The sequence below is a fragment of the Vicugna pacos genome, chromosome 11 (assembly GCF_048564905.1).
Source record: "Vicugna pacos chromosome 11, VicPac4, whole genome shotgun sequence".
In the NCBI taxonomy this organism is placed as follows: Eukaryota; Metazoa; Chordata; class Mammalia; order Artiodactyla; family Camelidae; genus Vicugna; species Vicugna pacos.
The window spans coordinates 71,577,021-71,601,737 of record NC_132997.1 but is presented as its reverse complement, the minus strand read 5'-3'; the positions used below and the strand labels follow the sequence as shown (position 1 = coordinate 71,601,737).

General features: G+C 33.5%; 2 protein-coding genes and 1 long non-coding RNA gene across 3 annotated transcripts in view; 1 reads left to right on the top strand and 2 right to left on the bottom strand.

The window, feature by feature from the left end:
- LOC102543743 (protein FRA10AC1) overlaps window positions 1-19,661 on the top strand; it is a 31,966-nt gene extending 12,305 nt beyond the window's left edge. Inside the window, exons 8-14 of the mRNA XM_072971617.1 lie at window positions 3,052-3,097; window positions 5,203-5,316; window positions 6,462-6,504; window positions 8,346-8,464; window positions 11,773-11,811; window positions 17,226-17,304; window positions 19,489-19,661. Coding sequence (XP_072827718.1) covers window positions 3,052-3,097; window positions 5,203-5,316; window positions 6,462-6,504; window positions 8,346-8,464; window positions 11,773-11,811; window positions 17,226-17,304; window positions 19,489-19,531 — 483 coding nt within the window. The 3' untranslated portion in view covers window positions 19,532-19,661. The remainder of the gene's footprint in view (window positions 1-3,051; window positions 3,098-5,202; window positions 5,317-6,461; window positions 6,505-8,345; window positions 8,465-11,772; window positions 11,812-17,225; window positions 17,305-19,488) is intronic.
- On the bottom strand, window positions 315-9,356 carry LOC140699365 (uncharacterized). The gene is made up of 2 exons (XR_012077501.1): window positions 9,140-9,356; window positions 315-401 (listed from the first exon to the last, which is right to left on the bottom strand). It is a non-coding gene; the product is annotated as an uncharacterized lncRNA (long non-coding RNA).
- A 3,293-nt stretch (window positions 19,662-22,954) lies between the features above and the next one.
- PDE6C (phosphodiesterase 6C) overlaps window positions 22,955-24,717 on the bottom strand; it is a 59,027-nt gene continuing 57,264 nt past the window's right edge. Inside the window, exon 23 of the mRNA XM_006211026.4 lies at window positions 22,955-23,278. Coding sequence (XP_006211088.2) covers window positions 23,217-23,278 — 62 coding nt within the window. The 3' untranslated portion in view covers window positions 22,955-23,216. The remainder of the gene's footprint in view (window positions 23,279-24,717) is intronic.

Genomic DNA, 24,717 nt, shown 5'->3' with positions numbered 1-24,717 from the left:
TAAATCTCAGACCTTCATTGCTTGAATAATGTTTGCAGTAGTCCCTTTTATATGTGGGTTGCTTCACAATATTCCTATGGATAATAGTAGTGTCCATTTTTATAACCTTGTTTACAAATTCATGCACTTGGTGTATCCCAGAGAGTTCCTCATTTTCTCGTGAACTGGCTCTCATCTCTGGGATAGTTATTGACCGTATCAAATCCAAAAAGCACCAAAGCAGTTGGAGGTTCTTGAAGTTATTATACTGCAAGTTGAGTGTGAAGCTTAAGTCTTTCTAGAAGCATAAAACAAAGCAGCTTTTTCAACCCTGGTTCATTGGTTAATTGTTTTCCAGTATTTATTGAAGACTGGGCTTGGTGAGCTGGGTTAAAACATGGTGTCTGCCCTTCAGAAAAGAACTACAGTTGAGGGAAGAAAGTAGACATAAATAATTAAATATTTGTATTCCCCATTTATAAAAACCCAGTATATTATTGAAACTCATACTCTAACGTGCATAATCTTGAAACAAATTATATTTTCGTATTAGAACATGATAAGTTAGTTAGATACAAAGTGCAAATGAGAAATCAGATGTGACTTGCCTGTTTTGAGAATAGATACTAGAGAAATAGGAAATACAGTGAGAGGGGGAGTTTTTAAAAAGACTTTTCTAGAGGAGTTTAACATTCACGGCAAAATTGAGGGGAAAGTACAGAGATTTCCCATAGTAAGCCCCTGCCCCACATATATGAGAGGGATCATTTTGGGAAAGATAATGACTTTTTTAGCATGCCATGTTTGAGATGTTGGAGAAAAAATAATGCCTTCGACTTTTTTTCTAGGATGCATTTTCTCATAGTTCTACATACGCAAAGAGTGTTTTATTCATTTTTAGTTAACCAGCTCCTAGCTCAATGCCTAATATAGGTAGTAGATACTTAGGGCATTTTTAGTGAATTTCAGCTTTTGTCCCACACCCCCATTTCCTTCTTTGTTGCTTTTTCCTTTTCATCACTGCAAATTTGGTTGGACCATTGTATCAGTTTGGGTTGGATTCAGCTGCAGGGACCAGCAAGCACTCCCAAGTAACAGTGTCTTGAATGAGCTTGCTTGTTTTCCTTTTACATAAAAGTTCAAGTAGATGGCCATGGAACTTTGTTGTGTCAGAAAGTCAGGAGACTTTTCTCTTACTGCTTGCGTGTGTGACCTTTGTGCTAGAGGGTAGAGTAAGAAGAAAAGGAAGCTAAGCCCCAAACCCTGAGTAATTCCAGTGTTTAACCAATCCACAGGAAAATATGTCAGGAAAGAATAGAAAAACTTATTGAGACAAAACTTCTATGCAGTCTTTAGTAGGACATATTGTAGTTGTTACATTTCTTATCCCATTATAAGATTGCAACCTTCTTGGTGACAAGCATTTATTTTAATAATCGCTTTATACCTTCAGCTGAGCACCAAGCCCAGTAAATTATTGCTTAATAATTATTTGTTGAATAGATTAATGAATGAAAGAAAAAGTTTGGACACTATTGCTGTACACATTTGACTGCACTTCAGTGGACAGCCCAGCATATGTTGGATGGCAGACAATCCTCACATACATAAGTGGGCTTAAAAATAGAATTAAACACTTATTTTGAATTTTTTATTTCTTTTTTTCCCTAGACTGGTGGATTTTATTTTCATTGGGTTTTAATCAGACTATTTTTAAATATTTTGAGCCCTCATTTGCTTTAAAATACAAAATTGACTAATTCAAGTAATAGATGATTTTAAAATAAAATAAAAATAAGCATTGAACACTTAACTGAATTCTGTTAACTACAACAACCTATGAGATTAGGATTTTTATACGTAAAAAGGAAATGGACTAAGAAGTTAAGTAACTTTCCCAAGATCACAGAACTAGTATGATAGAGCTTGCATTGGGTCAGCATCATTCTAGAGCTGAGCTTTTAACTCTTATGGTAAACTGAATAGAAAACTAAACCATTTACTAAAGTTATAGTAATTTAGCATATGAATGTGAATCTTAAAAGGCAGTGGAGGAAAACATTTTATCATTTTAACATTTTATCATTTTTAGTGAGAAAGCAAATACAATTGACCCTTGAACAAGCGTGGATTTGAACTGAGCAGGGTCACTTATATATGCGTGATTTCTTTCACTGTTGCATTCCACCCTACTAAGTGATCTGCAAGCCCTGGATATGAAGGGCTAAGTGTAAAGTTACTCTTGGATTTTCAGCTGCAAGGAGGTCAGCACCCCTAGACCCTTTGTTGTTCGAGGGTTAGCTACAAAGTAATGTTTAGGAATCTCAGAAGGAAATTTAAAAGCTTTCTACTTGCAGGCTCCAGATTGATGCTGTTGTTTTTTCCTATTCATTACAAGGCTGTTACTGTGGGAAAAGAGCCATATACAAATGAGTGGGTGTGGTTGTGGTCCAATAAATCTTTATTTATAAAAATAATCAGCAGGCCCCTGGACCATTGTTTGCTATGCACCAGGTAGTATTTTAAGTACTTTATATCTATTATCCCATTTAAACCTCTTAACCCAAAGAAATAGGTACTCATATTATCTCCACTTTACATATGTGTAAACCGAGACAGAAATGGAGTAAATAACTTGTCCAATATTATACAGCTGTCAAGTGGTAGTGCTAAGATGTAAACCCAGTCTAACTCCAAAGACTGCACTCTGTTGCACTATAGTATACTGTCTCTTTACTGTACTATAGCTTTTTTTTTTCCTGTGATTGTCATAGAATAGGATTTTTTTAATTAATTTATATATCTTGCATTTGGCACCTATAACTTTTAATAGGGCATTCAAATGTTGTGAAGGTTGTTCCTTAACAAAGAAGTTGGTAATAGTTCAAATGTATTTTTAAGTGTCTGGACTCCTATAAGGACAGAAAAAGATATCATGATGGGATTTAGGTCTACTTTTTAGATTACTGAGTGTCATCATGTCTATTGTTGACTCCATTTTAAGATTTATATACAATTTTAAGTAATGTTTAAATTTACCCTAGCATAGATGTAATTTTTTTTTCTCGTCAGTTTGGATTTAGGTGGCGAGTAGAAAAAGAAGTGATTTCAGGAAAAGGTAATTCTTTTTTTAATTTTACTTTTTAATAGGATAAGATTATTTTGTTATATTATTGAATTGAAGTCAATGGGTAATATTATTCCTGATACATACAATAAGTAATTATCTATAAAATACAGAGTAAAATTAGAGAAGGTATATTAATGATATGTTGTTAACAAAGGTCAAAATATAATGTGTTAGTGATTTTTACTTTGAGAATATTCTATTGAGGATAAGTAGAAAATGTTTAAAGAGTTAAAGATTTTACAGCAAGGAAACTATCAACAGATGAATATTGACTTTTTCTTTCTATCATTTTTTGGAATAATGAGTTGGTATTGCTGCATTCCAGTCAAATCCACAGTTTTAGAAATTAAACTACTTGGAACCTAATAGAATTTTTAGAGAGGCTAGTTCTTGTTTTATGGAGTCACTGAGTTTGAGCCCAAATATTTAGATTAGCAGCAAAAGACCAAACATTTGGTAGACAGTCAGTAAATGCTTTTTCTATGCATTGTGATCTCTTCATGAAGTTTTTTTGAAACTTTAATATCTCTGTACTATCTCATGCCAAAAAAATTAGTTGTTTATCGGTAATTGCATTTTTAAGTGTTAATACTTCTAAACACTACATGGGAGTGTTAAGGAAATAATTTTAAACTGATAACTTAAAAAATCTTTTAAACTGAAAATAAAGGTTACATTTAAAATGATTAAACATTTATGGTATCAGTGTGGCTTATATACATCTTCTGTAAATTAGATGTCTATGTCAGTTGTGAAATTGGATATGCAGTAAAAAAAAAAAAAATAAACAGTAGGATTTTTTTAAGGTAATAAAGGATCAGCCCTGAAGGTACTAGAGGAGAAGGAAAAAGAATAAATTTAAAGCTATTTTTAACATTTCAAAGTATAACATTTTAGTTTGTGTTTTTACCTAAAACAATGAGGAATGTTGAAATGTCTCATAATTTTAAAATTTTGTACTTTCATTGAATGGAATTTTCAAGTGGTGGTAAATAATGCTGCCTTATAATAAAATTGATGGACATTCTCTATATTTCTATAATTGAAAGAAAGGATTAGTTGGGAAGGGAAGAGAAAGCTATTTGCTGTGATTTATGAAGTATAATCTTACTGCTATTTTAACAATAGAGCCATTACTAAACGTGCACAGATTAAGTAAAGTATTCATTTGGAATGAGTTTAAAAAAAATGCCAATTTAGAAAAGTTACCAGCCTTTGGACTGATAATTTTCAAAATTCGTTTTGATAATCTCTTTTTTATGAAAAGTTCAGGTGTGTTCCTGTTGGTGTAAATTATTGGGATATAATTTTTTTTTTAGTTTGTACAAATAAATTTGATCTTCTCTTTCTGTCAAAGTTACTAATTGTAGAGTAGTTTCTTTTTTCTTTTTTCCTCTTGGATCATCAGTACTCTTGCAGAAGGTTTTGATACACAATGGATATAGTAATATTTCATTGATTTTAGTGTCAAATGGTTCTAAAATTTAGAGCATCAGATTTGATTACTTATTCTACATAATCTTAATGGTAGCATTTTTTAAACTTTTTTTTAAATTGAAGTGTAGTCAGTTTACAATGATAAAATGCTAACATTTTAAAATGTACTTTAAGCACCATTTTATGCTGGTACTTAAATTCCATTATGTTAATGCTTAAAAATAGCAGTTCTAATCCATTTTAATATTATTAAATATTGAAAAGGATTCACCTTGGTATAAGCGTATGTACTTTGGAAAATACGTTTATTCTTTTAGCGTATTAGCAAGTACTCTTTTTAAGTACTCTCATTTTCTAAAGTGTAAGATTCTCTAATAGGGAGTCACTGAAACTGTATCTAAATACGAAGTCCATCCATCTATCGAGTAAGAAATCTGCAACCGATTTTTTTTTTAAAACAGTTCATTCAGCGATTTGATTTAATTGTTGAATGTACTATAATTATCGTGTTCAGTTTTTTAATGCTGACTATAGAACTATGTATGTTATGGATGTGATGTATGTATGTTAAGAGTAAATTTCAGAGATAGTTCCAGGTTATATAGATAAATATTATCACCAACCATCATAGCTAATATTCCTTCCTTTATTTGCAGGCCAGTTTTGCTGTGGAAATAAATGTTGTGAGAAAAAAGAAGGCTTAAAGAGTTGGGAAGTTAATTTTGGTTATATTGAGCATGGTGAAAAGAGAAGTGCGCTTGTTAAATTAAGTAAGTTTGACTTTAGATAGGATATGATTGATTTCTTCAAAGTGTAGCTAGTAATTTAGATTTTAAAATAAGTGGGCTAATTTAAGATTAAATTTAAAAATTGTAATGTACCTTCCAAAAAGTGCTCTTTTTTTCTCAGAGCTTCCTAACGTTGCAAAGAACTTACGAGCCTAAAACTTTTATATTTTCAACATTATAGTGACATTTAGGTGAAACAATCATAATGCCAAATGCAAACGAGTAATTTGTAAAGTGAAAACCTCTTTCCATTAACTTCGAGAATGTCACCAGTGCAGAGTGAGATGCAGAGTATAAGGAAAAGCAGTGTAAAATCTCACATTACCTATTAGCCATCTTGTTATGATGTGGATAATAAATTAATACACTCTTTGTGTCAATAAAGAAAAAATTTTAGTAAGGCATATTGTTCTTGATATCTGTCTTAAAAGTTTTGGGTTATAACCTGGAATATAACAGTTTCTCTTAATATGCATGTTTTAGAATCTGTTGCTCATTCTGTTTTTTTCCTAAGCTAATGTGTCAGCTTCTCTGCAGCATGTTAACAGCCTTCTCTGATTCCTAAATAAATGTGCCCTTTAAAGTTTTCTGCCCACTCCAGGGAGAAGTGAATTTCCTGATATGCTACTTAACTCACACCAATGAGGGTTGGTTTCTCAGTGGCTCCTGGAAGTGCTATTGAAGAATAATCAGCTAGGGTGAATTGAGATTAAAGTCAAAAAGAGACCTCAATTGTGGGACTTCTATAAAAGCTCTTTTCCATTGGGAAATTCTAGAGTACTTCAGAGGAAATGACTGTACCCACACTATAGTCATTAGGTATCTTTGATGTGAGATACACATTAACGCTACCTGTGAAACAGTATGCTTTTAGAATAAATTGACAGCACCATTTTCTAAAGTAATGTCAGAGTATGTTCAATTCTTCAATCGTTCTAATACGATTTTTACTATATAGATGCATTTTTTGAGGTGGAGAGAATAAGATTGTTTTCTTCATATTATTTGTTTCCCCTCTTAATGTAAAGTAATGTAAGGAAAAATGACAAATTTATGATATCAAAAGTAAAGTAGCAGTACCATTATTCAAATTTAGCAATTCAGTGATGTTACTTTTTTTTTTTAAGGATTATGTCAAGAATGCTCCTTCAAATTAAATTTCCATCACAGGTAATACTATCTTTTAAAATGCTGTTGTTAATTTGAGTAGTCTTGGGCATAGTCACTTACTTGCACTGGATATCTAAAGTAGACTTGAGTGGTTAATGGTTTAGTTGATAGTATATAAAATCCAGCATGACTGTGTGACCGCATAAACCAGGGAACTGGACATTTGCCATGCCTAACTTTAGCTAAGCAGTTTTAAATGTGCAGGCCTGTGCAGAGTGGTAGGTGCTAGAATGTTTAGTTTGGAGTCAATGTTCAGATACCATAATATTCTTAGAAACTATTGTGAAGCAGGTTTTCATAAAAAATGATTCCTATGTCTCGTTTAAACAGTGTTCTAATTGGAGTTTGTCATTCTTATGAAAGAATATACCTCTGTCCTCATTTCAGATCTTAACAGCAGGCGCCTTTTGAATAAGCTAGAATATGTCTGCCATACTGAGTGGGGGGAGGGTATCAATGTTCTGTAGTGTGCAGTATATATAAGATCATGGGCTTAAAAATCAGACCTCTTGTGTATTCACTCCTATCAGTTACTCCACTTACTAAGTCATCTTCTTGGGCAAGCTTCTTAACCTCTGTAAGACTCAATTCTTATCTCTAAAAGTGAGGATCCTAGGGTTATTGTAGGGATTAAACAAAAATGTTTATGAAGTGCTCGACACAGTGCCTGACATATGGTAAGTCAGGCATAATGAGGTCCCTGGCATTGAAGATGTACAGACAACCTTTGTGACCTGGCATGATTGTGGTGGTGAAGTTTCATGTCCTGAATAACACTTGAACGTCTAATAGTAAGATTCTGCAACTTTGTAAAATGTATGTATTAGTATATTAATTTAAAATCAGCAATGTTGTAAATGTGCCTTATCTAGTATTTTAGCTATTAAAAATAAATAATAAATTTTTAATTCTTAAAATTAGCAGAATTTTTTTAGATTACTTGAATAGCCTTTATTTCCCCTCTCCATCAGTAATGCTGAAAGATAGCAGAGATGTTTTTTTTTTGACCTTGAGTTTTGAGCTTCATTTCAAAATAGAAATTACTCTCATGAGAGGTAAAAAGTGATTAGTCTAAAATAATATCGTAGTATTTGGTCTAAATATCTTAATTTGAAAGATCTGATAAAACGTTTCTTGAAAGTAATTCTCTCTGTTGTCTCTTCATCCTCTTTCCCAGTTCCAGTTTCAGCATTATCACCTTTTCCTATTTAGAGTTTCTTTTCTTAACCAGTTAAAGTCGATTGCTTGCCAGCTATGGTACTGACAGTCTTGTAAACCTAGCCTAGAAGAGATAAAGCTATAGCAGTAAAAGGATAAGTGATCTAGAATATACATATGAGTTACCAATAAGCCATTCCATTCTCATTCCATTATATCTTTACTGTATTCCTGTATTCTTAAGAGAAGAATTTTCTGTTTATCGGTGGTTTAAAATTGTTTCAATGGTTTCTTGTTTTATTTGTTTTCTCGAAGTATAGGTAGATATGAATTATGTGGAGGGAAATGAGATTTGTTTTTGTAATTTTGTAGAAAGGCTAAACAGAATATAAAAAGGAGGAAATGAGTAAAACTATGACTTACATTTACTAAGGTTTATATACAGAATGTATAAAAAATAATTCTTTGTCTCAGAGTGTTCAGGCTTCATAATCTTGTAGATTTATCTTAATATACTAACTTAATACATTTACAGACTCATTTAAGGGTTCCTCACAATATATATTACATTTTAAAAATAAGTGATTTGATTAACTGATTTGATTTTTTTACCCATTGATTTTTATTTTTTGGAAATACCAGTTGAAAAAGTTAACTTTAATTTTATATTGTTCAACCTAAAGGAGAAAAGAAGTCAAGTCAAAAAAAAGAAAGGATAAAACCAAAAAAGATTGTGAAGAGTCATCACATAAAAAATCCAGATTATCTTCTACAGAAGAAGCCTCTAAGAAAAAGGATAAAGGTAAAAGGGAACTAAAAATGTAATATTTACTCATATTTCTGGACATGAAGCATAATCTCCATATATCTCAAATATAGAATTTACTTAGTGCATTTAGAATTCTGTTTTATAGTAGTTGAAAAGAAACTGATTAGAGAATTTAGATACGAATTTACAGTAACTTACAGGAATTTAAAGAACAAGGTTGGTTTTGACTCATTTTTGGCAGATAATATAATATTGGAACAGCATTCTAATACCTGGTTTTGTCACTTATAGACTTGCTACCTTGAGCAAGTCACTGAACTTCTTGAGTTTTTCTTTCCTCATGTACGTAGTGGTGATGTGAATACCTGGCCTGTGTGCTGCTGGTACTTATTGTGGAGAATTAGATAAGACTGAAAGGCACTTTGAACGCTATAAATCAGTACATAATCTGTAAGTCCGTATAAAATTATAACACTGATTTCAATTATTATGATCCGCGTGATTTTCTCACTAGCTTATGAGCTTTTTGAAATGATAGAGATTGACATATATGTGTCCTCAGAACCTGACATGGTGCTGTGCACATATAATTAGTAAATAATTATTAAATACAAATCCAAGTCAACGGCTTACTTCTTTCTCAGCAGTCCTTAAGCTGTCTAAGCCTTAAGTTTGTATGTGTAAACTGGTCATGATAATTGTACCTACCTCGTAGGATTCTTCAGAAGTTGAAATGAGATAATGCATGTAAACAGTTTGCATAGTACTTGGCACATAGTTAGCTGTTACGAAGGTTACTGCTAATTGCTTATCCAGTCCATAATAGTCAAACTGACTTATAACTAGAGTGAACCGGACTTAAATTAGGTAGATAATGGTAGATTGAATTAGATTCTGGCCAATGTTACCTAATACTTGGACAGGAGAGGGCTCCCTTGCTCCAGCTATGAAGATCATTAGCTATGTTCCATTCTTATGTGCATTTTTTGCTGCTTACATGTCACAATATATTCAAGTGTATGGTATCACCAAGTTTTAGCCTTGGTAAAATTGATAAGATGGTTAGAGGAAAATACTGATTTTTCAGTATTTGAAGCAGAATGCCTTTTTGTCTCTAAATCATGTTCCAACTCCAAAATAAATTTTAATTAATAAATCTGAAAATCTCATGTAAGATTTAAAAATTTTTTATTTATCCTTGTGTGCCAGTAAAATACTTAATGAATCCTATTTGAGAGTTTTGTAGCGTTCAGTTTTGTTGTGTTTATGTCATTGTATGATACCTTGTTAATCATTGCTTATTCAAATTAAAGAAGAACTAATCCCTTTGCTGCAAAAGTTCATTCATTACCTTCAAAACAGCTAATTAGGTAGCTGGATACTTGGGATTAGGAATGGAGTTGTCCCCTCAAATTATATGTACATGCATGTAATCTTCCTTATAGATGTTTTTCCTTTATATTTCAGTAGATGACGCTCTTGTCAGCCTAAAAACTAATACCAGAAATCTGGGAATTATCCTTGATGCCTTCTTTTTTCTCATTATTTATGTAAATCCATCAGTTTTACCACCAGGATATATTTCTCTATCCGCTAGTTCAAACGACCATGTCTTCTCATCTAGGCTACTGCTGTATTATCCATACTAATTCCACCACTGTCTTGTCATCCCACCTCTCTCCCCTGAATCCATTCTCCATCTAGCAGTGATTTTCTGTTGTTTTTAGCATATAACCAACTTCTGGACAAAGCCCAAAGGCTCTGTATGATCCAGTATGCAAGGCTTGTTTCTCACTACTCTCCAGCTCACTTTCGCACTCCACCCACATAGCCTTTCTGTTTCTGGAAAATGTCAAACTTGTTTCCATTTAGGGACCCTGTAGATGCTGCTGCCTCTCTCTCTAAAACCCCTGGTCCCATCCGAACTCATCCTTCAGGTCTAAACTTAAATGTTACTTCCTCAGGGATCCTTTCCTGACTCTGAATCTAAGTTAGGACTCCTATTTATAATGCTGTCACAACCCTGGAACTTTCCCTTTATTACACATATGACAATCATATCAAAGTACAGGAGGGCAGGGATTCTATCTGCTGTGTTCATTGCTCTAACCCCAGCATCCCACTGGCATATATTAGGCATAAATAATAAAGCATGAGAAAATGAAAGACTTTGAAGATTGTTTCAGGGCAACTTTAAAGATAGAAAACCGAAGCCAAGTAGACTAGAGACATCTGTTTCTTATGTATTCTTTATTCAGAGTACCTTTGATTGCAGGGTGTACAGGATATATTTCTTTTTTTTTTCTAAATAAAGCAGAAAATGACAATATATTACCAAACTTTTAGGAAGACCATGTAGAACTCTTTAATGTCTTCTTAAATGGGATCATCTGGAACTAGGTTGATCTTGATGTCATACTTTCTTGCCAGACCACCTTAATTTGGCCCAGACTTGAATAGTAATTAATAAATGCTCAATATCTCAGCTACATTTGGACTATTGACATTCCTCAAAATAATCTGCTTTCTTGATTTTCTATCTTTTTGACCTCTCATCAGCCTCTTTTGATCATAGTTCCTCCTCAGTCTTACCCTTAAATGTTGGAATTCCTCAGGACTCTTATAGAACTTCTCTTTTTTCTCTCTGTTCTACCTGTATGATCCCATTTATTCCCATAGCCTTGGGTCGCCATTGTACATAATGTTAGATAAGTGGATGGATGGATAATTGGATAGATAGATAATTGGATGGATAACTGTATGGCTAGATAGCTGAATGAATTGGATAGATGCTGTATAGTGATGATTTTTAAAGGTACTCTAACAGATCTTCAGTACTCTTCTCTTTCCATTTCCCTCTCTTGGTAACCATTGTAGAACTGAAAACATTTGTGTTATGACATAGTTTTTTTTTTTAATTACTGAGAATTTTCACCTGTATATGATCTTCAAAAAAGTATTAAGAAAAACAAATATGTATTTGTAAACTGCTTTCAGAAATTGAACATCTATAGATAAAATATTGGTTATACTGCAGCTGATCTATGAGGTTTTTTTCCCCTGGCAACATGAGAGTTTTTAATGTGTTCATTATTTTTTAAGTTTTATGCTAGATATTCCAGACTGTACGAGAGCATAAAATACCCCTGCCTAAAAGAACCTAACATTTTAATTCTGGCAGTAAGTCTAAGGAAAATGAAAGGTTATATGACAGCAAAGCACTTTCCTATAGGACTATAAGGTAACCTCTAGACTATTGGAAAGAATTCTGGTTACAGCTATGGCTATTACACCACTGCAGGAGGATTCTTGACAAAACGATGTTGTTGTGTTTTTTCCAGCACATTCATCCTCAATGAAATCAGAAACTTCTATTAACAGTAAGTATCAAGTATTATTTAGTAAAAATATATAGATTCATGGTATTTGCAAATTTGCAAATTGTGACTTGCTCTGATGTAAATTACTTTGTTTTTGTACTATGTGAGAAAAATCATAGAAAAAGACCAAAAGTATATTTCTTCCCCAAATTAGAACATTGGAAAGTTTCTTATTTTAAGTATTGAAGAGCATAAATTTTTGTTTTCAGTAAAAATAACACATTTTAACTTCACATTGTAGAATGTGAAGGAAAACAAACAGGGATGAGGTTGGGGTGGAAAGAGAATTGGGGAAGTGGATTAAAATTTAAGAAATGTTGCTTATATTACCCAGGACTGAGTTATCTCTGTCATTTGGTGACTTTGATAAAATTAAATATGTGGTTTGTACACAGAAAGCAGAATATTAGCAACTGGTTGCTACTGGTCAGTTTTTTGTAAGTCCTATAGTTTTCACCAGATTGGATTTCATTGAATATTTGCTACAAATTTTATAATTTTTTTCCTGCAACATTCCAAAAAGTATTTACAATGACTTACAAAGATATGTACAATAAAATAAGATTTTTTTAAAGGTAAAATCAGAGTAATGGAAAAATAAGAACAGCAAAGTAAAGCTAGAGGTAAAATTAATACAGACAAATGTTTACCAAAAAGTCTTGCATAATTGCAAAGGTAGGTCACAGATTTGTCACTGTTCTTCCTAACAACCAAACCAAACAAACCACTGGTAGAATGATTAATTGTACCCATGCAATATTAAAGAGAACTCACAGGGTGCTCAGCTTTTTCCAGGCAGAGTTTTGAGAGCAGAATCTCCTGTAGGTTTATAGAAGAGGGCACCATTTGTGATATAATGAACAGTAGCCTTTGAATCTCAATAGTAATACAGTGTTGAATTTCTTGAAGACCTTGCAGTAGATAGACTTAGGGTCTGATGATAAAGTGTATTTCAATAGCATACCTAATTTATAATATCTGGACTTATTTTATAAAAATTCAGAGATTTGAGACTTCTAGGCTTACTTGGAAATTTATAGATTTAAGAATTAAATTGTTTCTCATTTTAAAGTAATACATGTTATGGCAAACTTAGAAAAATAGTAATTACTCCAGATCCCACCATTCAAATTAAACATGATTAGCATTTTAGTATAACTCTTCAGGAGAATTTAAGTATTCAGTAATCAGAAATTTTGCACTGAAAAAAAAATTTTAAGGTATTTACTGTTTAAAAATACAGTGAAGAGGGAGATGTCAGTGGAGGTATTCCTCTAGTTTAGGAATACAGCATATTCCTTATAAATTATTTTACTTATACCAATTTTGTTTTCAACACATTTAAAGCGTCCTAAAGCACTGACACTTCCTTTCTACCCATGTGAATCCTAATCTATCAGTAACTTCTTTTTCTAATTTAGGTTTAGTTTTCTGACAGTTTGTAGAACATAGCCAGGCGTGAGATGATAGACTTACACTATCTGGAGATGGGGTAGTAAGTATATATATTTTTAGAAGGCATGCACAGGTTAAAGTGGGAAATTTTATTTGCCTTTTACCTGTATCCAGCTATCCATTGCAGTGAGAGATGTGAAGACCTATTTAATGTGGGGAAAACATTGCCCTTTTCCAGTTCCAGTTTTTCATTGTTAAAAAATCTTTTGGGGAAGGGTCTTGACGTATTTATATTCATTCTTTCATTTCCTCTTCCATCATTCTCCCTCCCACTGTCCTTCCCCCAGCCCTCTCAATCCTCCCCCTTTTCCCAGCAATAGTCCTAAGTCTCTTTACCCTCCTCAGCCAGGTCAAACTTCTAGTGGTAAGTAGGGGAGAATACTATACCCAACTTGAAGAACCTCTGGCTTAGCTTGGTTCTTGAAGTAGAACCATTTCGAGTAGGAGACATGTACCTTATTATGGTATGCCAAACCCAGGTATCTTCTTAGGTGGTCTTGGCAATTTCAGAACTCAGGTTTTGCTTTTCTGTATTTCTTTTCCATTTGGATAATATCCAGTTATCCTCTTACCCCATCTAACAACATATGGATTATTAAAGCCAAATCCGTAAAGAAAAACCCAGTTTGTATGGGGAGAAAGAATTTTAACTTGCATTATTTGTCAACCACAATGGCAGGTGGTTTACTTCACTGCCTTACAATGGCAAGTTGTGTACCTCATTTAATCTTAGTAATGGGCATGTAATATCCCATTTTGCAGACAAGAGAACCAAGACCCAGAGAATTTACATAAATTCCTAAGGTCAAATAGTTGGTTAATAGCAGAGCTGGTATAAACACAGGTTTATAACTCCAAAGTCTGTGCCTTTTTACCTATATCATCAGTAACTCTTCATCAGTGGATCAAATTAAGTCCATTCTTTGTACTCTAATTTTGGCAGACTGACTGTACAAATCCACATTAAATGATTTGATCTGTCTGTGTTTCAGTTCTGTCTGTAAAATGGGTGTAAAGCAACTATTGGATTATTATCAGAGTCAAATAACATAATGAACATGTAAAGCATGTGTCTGACATAAAGTAACTCCTTGATAACCTTGTAGCTATTATTGTTGTAACAAGAGAAAAAGAAGATTCTGGACATTATAAACAGATTTTGTGTTTGTTTTCTAGAATTGGTCAGATCCAAAGTTAAGTCTTTAGACATGTCCATTTGTTGTCATAATTGGAGACTTGCCACTTCTTCAGTAGGCCAAGTTACTTAGGTATCCTGTAATACCCAGAAAAAAAAAAAGATGATAGACCTGCTTTCATTATTCAAAGCGTGCAGGGAAAATGATGTGCAGTTTGCATTACATTCTGAAAGGAACATTGAAAACTTAAAGCAGATCAAGAATAGAACAAAGTGGTGTCAGAACTTGAAATTTGACAAGAAGGTTGAAGGAACCGTTGATGTTTAGCTTAGAGAAAGGTGAAGAGGGAAGGGGTAAGGAGACAGACATGGAAACTGTAGATATTTGCAAAACTGCTACTATGTAGGAGACTTATTTTTGGTGACTGGTTGGCAGAACTAGAGTCTGGATAAAAATAACTAGAAAACAGACTTTTGCCTTAATTTAGGGAAAATCTTGTCAATTAGGACTATCCGAAGAAAGGAATAAGGACTGGGCTGCTTCAGGCAGTAGTGAGGTGCTCAAGTATAGATGGACAGCCACTTGTTACAGAGGTGTTGCAGTAAGATAAGGGTCAGACCTCCAAGCTCCCCTTCCAACACAGAATCAGTGTCTTAAATTCTGATCCCCACTTGTCAGTTACTATTGTGTAGATTTCACAGGAGTACCGGTTTGTATTGCACATTCTTATTGTTATTTCCTTAGCAACACCCTTCCCACCTCTGGCAGGTTGTAGCAGTTATCAGAGAAATGATGTGAGATTCTGTCACCATCAGGGAGGTAGGTATTTAGATTTATATTTAGGTATTACAGATTCCTGAGATTGTAAGGAACTTAAAGATCATATAGTCCAATCTTGTAGATTTGATCCTCTTAGAATATTTGGCCACTTTTTCAGCATGTTCTCTTTCAGAGAGAGTTATTTTGTATTGTTATTCTAAACTCGTCTTTTTTAGTAAAACTGGATTGTCTGGTATCAGAAAACTGGTGGAGGAAAGCTGGCATGTGGGAAGTACTCTTGAAACGGAAGAAGAGAACAAATGGTTATAAGGCCTTTTGAAATTAGCTGCCCACTTTCAAAGGCCTCATAGGTTTCTTCTCTGACATCATCAACAGGATAACGCTATAGTGATAACTTTTTTAGGCCTGATTAGTTTTTCTGTGCATTCTTTATCTCCGTGAGTTTTTATAAAAATAAGACTAGAAGACTTTTATTTTCCCTTTTCACATATTCAGTTTGGGACAGTGGCAGTTCCAGTGTTAGTGCTGGCTGTCACTGAGCAGGAATCTTGTTCCCAAAGCTTTATAATTTCATCATCTTTGTGTCTAGATCATTAGAAGTACAACCCCTCACTCCCTCCCCCTTTTTTTGGTGCCATTTTTCTTAGAATTTGCGCTGGAATAGATTCAGTTAGGACCAAAGTTCAGACTCACTGACTTAAGGACCAAAGTTCAACAGGGAAAAGGCTAAAACTGCTGTGGCAAATCAATAGTGTTTTATTTTTGTGTTGTGTTTAACTAAGGGACATTCTGTGTTGACAGGCCAAATTTGTATCAGTTCTTTTCTAGACTAATGGTCATTATTGCAGAGGAATTATTTGCTAACATAATTACTTTGTAGCATGTAATTTTATTGTCTCATCATAGATGTTTCATTATTTGATAGTTTTTTGTTACTATATTTTGTAAATATAGTATGATCCATTTGAAATATGTTTTGTTATATTTTTAAAATAGAAGGTTTTTTTTTTTTTTACTGATCTTTGAAGGTAACACATGATCACTGTTTAAAATACAAAAAATTTGGAAAAACAAATTAGAGTAAAAATATCCCAGACCTATGGGTAATAAAACTTTTTATATATATATATATACACACACACATATCTATGTGTGTACATACATGTGTATAAATAATACTATATCTATATGTAGATATAGATAATGTTTTAACTGCAAATTGGATTATACTGTGCATGCTTTTTATAACTTAAAATTTTGATATAGCATGGACATTTTTCTATGGTAATGTATATAGATATACTAAAGTTTTTATAACAGCTGTATAGTATTTATTGAACCAATCCTTTATCCCTACTTGGTGGGGATTTTGGTTGTTTTCTTTTGTTGTCGTTATACAGTGAATATCTCTATACATATATCTGAGGTGCTCATTTATTCTAAGTAAATAATTAAATTCTTAAAAGTAGTATTGCTGGTCAAAGGGTATCTACTTTTTCAACTGATCTGTATTGCTAGACTTTCCTCAAGAAGAAAGATTTTTAGAATTTTTACTCCTAACAGTGCATGAGAATACACTGACAAATATTTTTTCATAATTCAACTAGCTGGTCCTACATACTAGTTCAGTTCTTGAGGTCTTGAACCTAATGTAAACATACTCTCTGCAAAAATCTTAACCTGCATGTGTTTTGTACGAACAAGAAAGAAGAAACTAAAGACAGCTATATTGCGAGAGATAATTCCTTTATAATATAGAGTTAATATTGGAATTGCTACTTTAACTCAGTGTAACTTATAGAATTTTCCCATGAGACTTTAAATCCTTGGTATTTTTGCTGAGGCTCTTTGGTATATCTCAGCTTATTTACTTTTAAAAAGAATATATTGATCTGGAAAAGTGAATTAAATTTTCAGAGAGCCATAAAAGTTGAAGCTAAACTGCAGTTAAATCTGACATTAACTTAATTGCCTTGGTGGTTAGTTCAAAATGTGTTTTAAATGTAATATGCACATTTAAAAAAATCTCTTTCGAATGAACAGGAAACTCTGATGAGGAGGAAAGTACTTCAGAATCTGAACTTTGGAAGGGCCCACTACCAGAAACAGATGAAAAATCACAGTAAGTCCTAATATTAATAGATAATGCATACCTTTTACATCAGTTTGGGAAGCTGTGACTGTAGCCATTCTTAATAACAGTTAATGAAGAACTTAACATCATGGATGTTTATTTAATGCCAAGGACCACCTAGCCTAGTGAGATCAGATTTTATTCCCATCCATTGTTTGTGGCCATAAATGGCCAGCATGTCCAGCTCCCTTTTGATGAATAAATTTTCCTCAGTTCACCTTAACAGATGACCCCCTAATCTCTGCTTAGATTCTTTTAGACAGTTGCTGTTTACTAGCTTCCAGAGCAGCCTGTTCATGATATTATGATTATCGTAAACCTGTACAGGGGAGCCCCTTGAAGATACATGCAAGTGTAAAAGTTTTCTTGCCAACAGCCACCTTAGCCCCCAGAGACAGATAACTCATTGCATGCATTATTCTCTGCTATTGATTGGAAGAGCTGTCTGGATTTAACCTGGAATATTATCAGCTTTTGTTATATACTGCATATATGTTCACCATTTGAACTTTATCTGTTAAAAGAGGACAAAATAATACCTACTACAGAGAGTTTATTGTGAAGATTTAATAGAATAAAGAATATAGAGCACCTGATACAATACCTACTGATAGTAAGTGCTCAATAAATTTTAGTCCCATTTTGTTAGTCTCTAGGTATATTGGTTCATAATAAGAAACCTGTTGAATCAATTATAATTCCCTAATTTAAAACAATTATAAAACGTCTTGCTAATTATATGATATGTTCTCAGTGTAATAGAATTCAGGTATATTGGAAAGTGTTTTTCTTGAACAAGATTACTTTTTTTCAGTGACCTTAACCTTTTTTTTTTTTTTCAGCCAAATAAAGAATTCCCATATTGAGTGGTCATTATAGATCAGATTATAAAAAAGGCATTGCTACCCTAGTCAAACTATTGACTGAACTTCCATCCATATAACTTGCCCTTGAAGAGCTATATAGCTGAAAATGACAGAGTAGGTCTTAGAGTCAAGTCACCTTTTTTGATAGTAAAGATAAATGAGTAAATCCTAAGAGGGGTTTCATAATCCAGAACCGTTTGTGACTTTATAAAAACTTCACATCAGTTACTAACATCTAAGTCTACACAGAGATTCAGCTAATTTCATATATTTAAGTTCTTACTATAATTTAACAATTCTACTGCATTTTGCTATCATGTTAGAGAAGAGGGACAGTAGCATGGAGAATACCAAACTGCAGATAATTTTTAAATCAACTTTATCTAATTCTTTAATTTTTTAAAAATTTGAACGGGTTTTGATAGCTTTATGCATTCACACTTATTTAAAACCAAATGATGGGGTCCCATTGTGAATCTCTGATCTAAAAGAACATTTTCTAAAGAGACTGGTAGACAGAATTTGTCCAACTTGATTCCCAGAGTCAGAAAAGCAACTGCGTATACATTCAGTCCTTACAACACCTCTGTGAGGAAATGTAATGTTCTTCATTTTATAGATGAGGAAACTGAGCCCAGAGAAGTTAAATAACTTGCTCACCCAGCTAATAACTGACAGAGCTAGGACTTAAACACTGTCTGACTTGAAAACCTGTGCTATTTCCACTGTATCACTCTGGCTCCTAGCACTAGTATTTATTTAGTACTTTACAATTTTCATATTATTTTAACACATTATAATTTAATTTAATATCTCCTTTCAGAGTTGTGTTCTCTGTTTTAGATATAATCTTTACTGCTGCAAATACGTATTATTCTCAGAGTAATAAAAGCAAATTTTCCCTGTTCGTAGGAGTAAGTTATATTTTTCCTTAGTTTCTTTTCCATTCACTTTTTGATCAGACTATAATTTGAAATGAGGATGAACAGAGTAAGTTATAAAGTCAACCAAAAAGTTAAGAGAAGCAATGACATTTCACAAAGTACTTCAAAATAAAATCTTTGGTAAAAAATGTTTAGGGAGAGGTACTAACATATACAACATTTTTAATTTAATCAGTCTGGGTATAGTTATGATTATTTTAGAAGCCAAGAATTATTAGCTGAATCATGAGATATACTGAGATATAAAAGAATCAGCAAATATGTTAGATTAAACTTTTATTTTTATTAATATTTTTATTAATCTCATCTAATTTTTTTCTCTGTTGATTTTAATCAATATGTACAATTTTTCTTTTAAATAGGGAAGAAGAATTTGATGAATATTTTCAAGATTTATTTCTGTGAGATAAAGAGAGATGACTACATTCTTTAATGTGAAAGTATACTTTGAACTTTTCACAAAAGTTTTATCTACAAGTTGCAACTTGAGTGGTTTCTCTTTGGAAATAAAAATCCAGCTACACTCAGGATGTCAGATGGTTTGGAAGTTTCCAGTTCTGTTGGAGACACTTTCCCTGTCCCTTATCTCTTTTCAATTGCTTATCTATGACTGTTTCATCTGCTCCTAGTGGATGGTACTAGTACACTATACAGAGATCGACTGTCCCTATATTTTACGGGTTTTTTTTTTCCCTGCTGATTCACGTTTATCTTCCCTTGCCTCAGTTTAAATTATTAGGATTATTGTGGTCTCACAAAATTATAAAGTAGGTTAAGTATGTCTTCAGCTTCTTTCCTTTCCTTTGATACACTAGCAGCCCTCTTTTGAGTACCTATTTAGCTGCCTTTTTTTCCCTTACACTTCTCTTGCTTCCTTCTCGCCTCTGCCACTTAAGGGAGTTTGTTATAATTTGATTCCCCAGTGTATGGCTAACTTACAAAGTAAATTAATACTACAGGAGGCCGAATGAGATCCCAATAGTCTAAAACAGCAGACATGTTCACAAAAGTTCATGCAATAACGTAATGTAACTGAACAATACTGTTTGCATAGTTTCTCAGATTCAAGCATACAGATGTGGATACACTTATATGCAGAAATATATTATAAAATGTAATGTCTTAATTGGGATCCGTAACCCCCTCCAAGAGTCAATTGACATGCGTCAGGAAATCTAAACACTCCTAGAATCTGTGTGTAAACTTCTGTGATTGTGTTTTGAGGGAAAAGGTCTATAGTTTTCATCAAATTTTCAAAAGGATTCATTGATTTTTTTCGAAAGGTCAGACCCATTTTTATAAAGAGCAAAGAGATGGCTACAGGAGAAGATACATGATTTGGTGAGTAAGAGAGGACCTGTAGATTCCAATTATTTTGTTAAAGATATACTATTTTAAATGACATTTTTAACTTGATTGACGTAAAATTGCAAAATAGGTAACTATAATCTCATGTTTTAAAATAGTATCAGATTTTCCTTTTATTAAACAGTTATTCATTAATTAAACAAATATTTATCAGGCTTCTATTATGTGTGGGGCACTGTCTAGGAAACAGTTATGTAATCATTTCTGAACTGTCAGAAAACAGTAAATCAGTGTTGGTTTATTAACCAACAAATAAGTTAACAATGCTTGTTGTTTTTTTCGGCTCACTACTTTTAGTGGATAAAAAAGAATCTTGATTTCTAAGGAAAAAATGTTGAAATGTCCAACAGCAAAACTGATACTAGTAATAAAATATATGTTGCTAAAACATTTTTATGATAAAAATATATTTACAGTTTAGTGGTCATCAGAAAATTCCTGCAAAATTAAGCAATGGCTAGGAAGAATATTTAAGGATCCTTTTAAAACAGATCCATATATTTGGTGTTGCAGGTATGGTTTATGGACTTCAAGTTCATTTATAAATTTAGATCATTTTATCTAATAACATTTAATCCATTCTTACACAGCGGCAGGTAATGGGAGTCATTTTAATGGAGTCTTTAAGGCTTCAAGATGATGACTTTAAAGATTAGCTCTCCAACAGACCTATCTCTGGTTTGGGATATGAAGTCATGCTTTCTTATACTTGCTCTTAAGCAGAGTTCCTACTTCTGCAGACCTTCAGTGCTGGCCCATCTCTACCCCTCAGTTCATTTTCTAATGAATAAGAAGGGGAAGTTGTTTGAGCTGGTATTTTGGGGTCTGAAATTACATAAGGCTAAAGGAACAAAGTTTCTTCATACAGTTTCTAAAATAATCCTAGAAGCAGAGTTTCAGAACTATTTTAAGCAATGGAAATATGATGTACATGTATCACCCAAGTGATGACTTACATAGACAACATTCATTTGGGTGTGTATATTGAGTTTTTTCCTCCCTAAAAATACTTTACTTTCAGGCACTCCTCATTTATGCCTGTTTGTTATGACATTTATTAAAAATATTATTCATTCATGTTTACTGAGTGCCTACCTTGTGCCAGGCCCTACCCTAAGTGTGAGCATAGAACTGTGAACAAAACATGACAAAAATAGACAAATCTTTCCTCTCATGGCCTTTACATTCTAATGTGAGAGGACCAATCTCATGATTCTAAGTACCTAACTTACTTGTAAAAATATAGCAAATGGTGATTTATTTATCAGCTGCTTAAAATTGAACACTATCTTCTGTATAACAAAACATCTGGGGTGCATAGATTGTCAGTCTATTATAATTTAGATATATTTTATACGAAAATCTATGGTATTAACATTTGGTCTGTTTTTCTAATTTGGTCTGTCATATAGATAAGTAAAGAAAGAAATTTTAAGTTTCTCTGATGTTCGGATATGTACTGTGTAAGTAGAAGTAGTTGATCATCTTTAGTTTCTCTTGACAAGTCAGTGTTTAGAATGCTTGGTGGATAGTTCTAGTAATTTTTTTTTAAAGTAATCTCTGTTGAAGTCCTAAACTGCTTTTGATAGTAAAGTTGTCACATACTCAAATCACATGCTTCTTAATATTGCAGAATATTTATTAGCTGAGTTAACTTGCATTAGGATTATCCAGGTACTGTCTTATAAACTGATAATTCTTTCAATGAGAATAATATTTCTGAATGTAAGAATATATCCTTAGTTACACATAAAATTGATTTCAGACGTGGGGGGAAGTATTGGCCTAGGATGGTGACAGTGTTAAGCTGCAAAAGTGGTGTGGTCTTCACTGTTTCATTATCAAGGGTAAAAAGTAGAGGAAAGAGATAAGCATTTCAGACGGAAAAACATTTAACATCCTTTTCCATTGTTTCTTATATAGTATTTGCTTACATTATACATCATTCTGTACTGTATTTACTCTTACATTAAGACATGTTGAAGAGAGATTTTTAGTTCAGGAAGGGATATGAGGTGTGAATCATGATTATTAATGTTATGGGTTGAATTGTGTCCCATCTAAAATTTGTATGTTGAAATCCTGACCCCAGTACCTCAGAAAGTGGCTGTATTTGGAGATAGGGCATTGAAAGAGGTAATTAAGCTAGAATGAGGTCATGTGAGTGGGTCCTAATCCAGTAGGACTGGTGTCTTTGTAAGAAGAGATTAGGACACAGACAGGAGGGAAGACCCAAGGCCATGTGAAGACACAGGGAGAAGATGGCCATTGACCGGCCAAGGAGAAAGGCCTCATAGGAAACCAGCCCTGCCAAGACCTTCATCTTGGACTACCGGTCTCCAGAACCGTGAGAAAAATGTTGAATTCACTCAGTTTGGGGTGTTTTGTTATAGTAGCCCTAATCAATGACTACAGTTACTGAGAACTTTAAAAAAAAAAATTGGTGACTAGTTTCAGGACTATATTGTTTTTAATTTAAAACAAATTGGCACCAAAAATGCACTTACTTTTGTCTTATTTTGCACTTTTGTTGAACTTTATTTTACCCTCAGGGCTTTCAGGCTAGCAATATATTTTCTCATGATAGTCACAAGGGTAACTTTTCTGAAGAGTCTCTTACTCTGTTGCTTGATGGTTTGCTGAATGAAATTTGCTGAAGTTCTTTTAAATGTTTTTTTCTTCAGACTTGGTAATATTTGAAATTGGGACCAGTTGGATTGCATTACAACATTAGACATGTTTTGGATTTTTTGTCATCACCACCACCTCCTGTATCTTCTGCAGCTAGTAAAAAGGAAAAAAGCAATATTATTGGGAGCCAATGGATATAGTGTTTTTGGTTTAATACACTCATGACATTAGTGTAACTTTATAGCCTAATTAATAGTTTTAACCTATAACAAGTACTAAAGGTTTGACCATTTAAAAACTTGAATTGGTCCATTTAAAAAATAAAATCTAATAAATGATTAGCCAGTTAACATCTCAGTTTCTCAAGAGAACCACTGAACTATGGAATCCAGGAATCTGAGTTGTTGCTTTGTGCCAGGCACAAAGCTTGTTGCCTGGAGATAAAATAATGTTCTTAGTTCAGAGAGTTCTCACTGTAGCAAGAAAAAAATTCAGAAGTAATTTTTTATGCAAATAAAATATAGCAGACCCATATCCAATACACTGAATACTAAAGCGCTTGATATCCTGTTTACCATAAAATTGAGATAAAGATTAAATTTAATCATACTGAGAAATACCTTTGCTTTTCACTTGCTCAGTAAAAAATGAGCATTTTGTTATCTTTTTGAAGTGCAAATCAGATCTTATTTTCTGTTTAAATCTCTTGAATGACTCCCCAGTGCTCTCTAGGGGCCTTCAAGACAGCACACCTGGCAGAGCCGCCTGCATCACCAGTGTCATTGGTACCTTGCTCTCCTTACTCACTTAGACTCCAGCTTCACCAGTTTTTAAGTTCTTCAGTTGCGCCAAGCTTCTGTCCACTTCAAGGCCTTTGTGTATATTCTGTTCTCTCCCTTTCCAACTCCTCCTTTCTTTGCTTAGGCAAAGCTTACTGTCCTCAGAGTTAAGCGAAGCCCCTTCAGGAAAGCCTTCCCTGATGCCCAGGTTCATGCCTCATGCTTCCTCTGATAGTCATAGAAAACCAATGGTTCATTTGTTGGTTTAATGTCTAGCTCCACCAGATGGTAAACTTTTTGAGATAAGGGCCCCATCTTTCCCAAGGGCCTGCGTAATAACACAAGGCTTTGTACAGAATACACACCCCAAAATATGTAAGTGGATGGGTGTCAAGGAGCCAGGAAGTCCATTTTCATTCTGTTTTAGGATATCCTTAACCCTTTAAGCAAAATGCTTTCTCCTGAGTTCTTTAAAATAACTCCAAACACAATAGAACCAGTTATTTACAAGGCCTTTTCAGAGAGAGACAATTGGTTTGTTAAACAATTTCTTACAAAACCTTTTGAATGCTGAGCTCTCTCGAAGTCATATTAGCATTCCACTTTCTAGATGACATCTGAGTCATTTGATGAACTAATAGGTGATCCTAAGCATCTTAGCAGAGGCTTTCTAAAGATTATGTTAAACCTAGCAGACTGACTTTAGGAGTAGAAGTTTCATCAGAAAAAACAGCGCTGTGTAGAGACATCTGAGGCAAAGACAAAGTCCTGGGGTACCTGTTAAGTTGCCCCACTCAGCTGGCCAGCTTTACA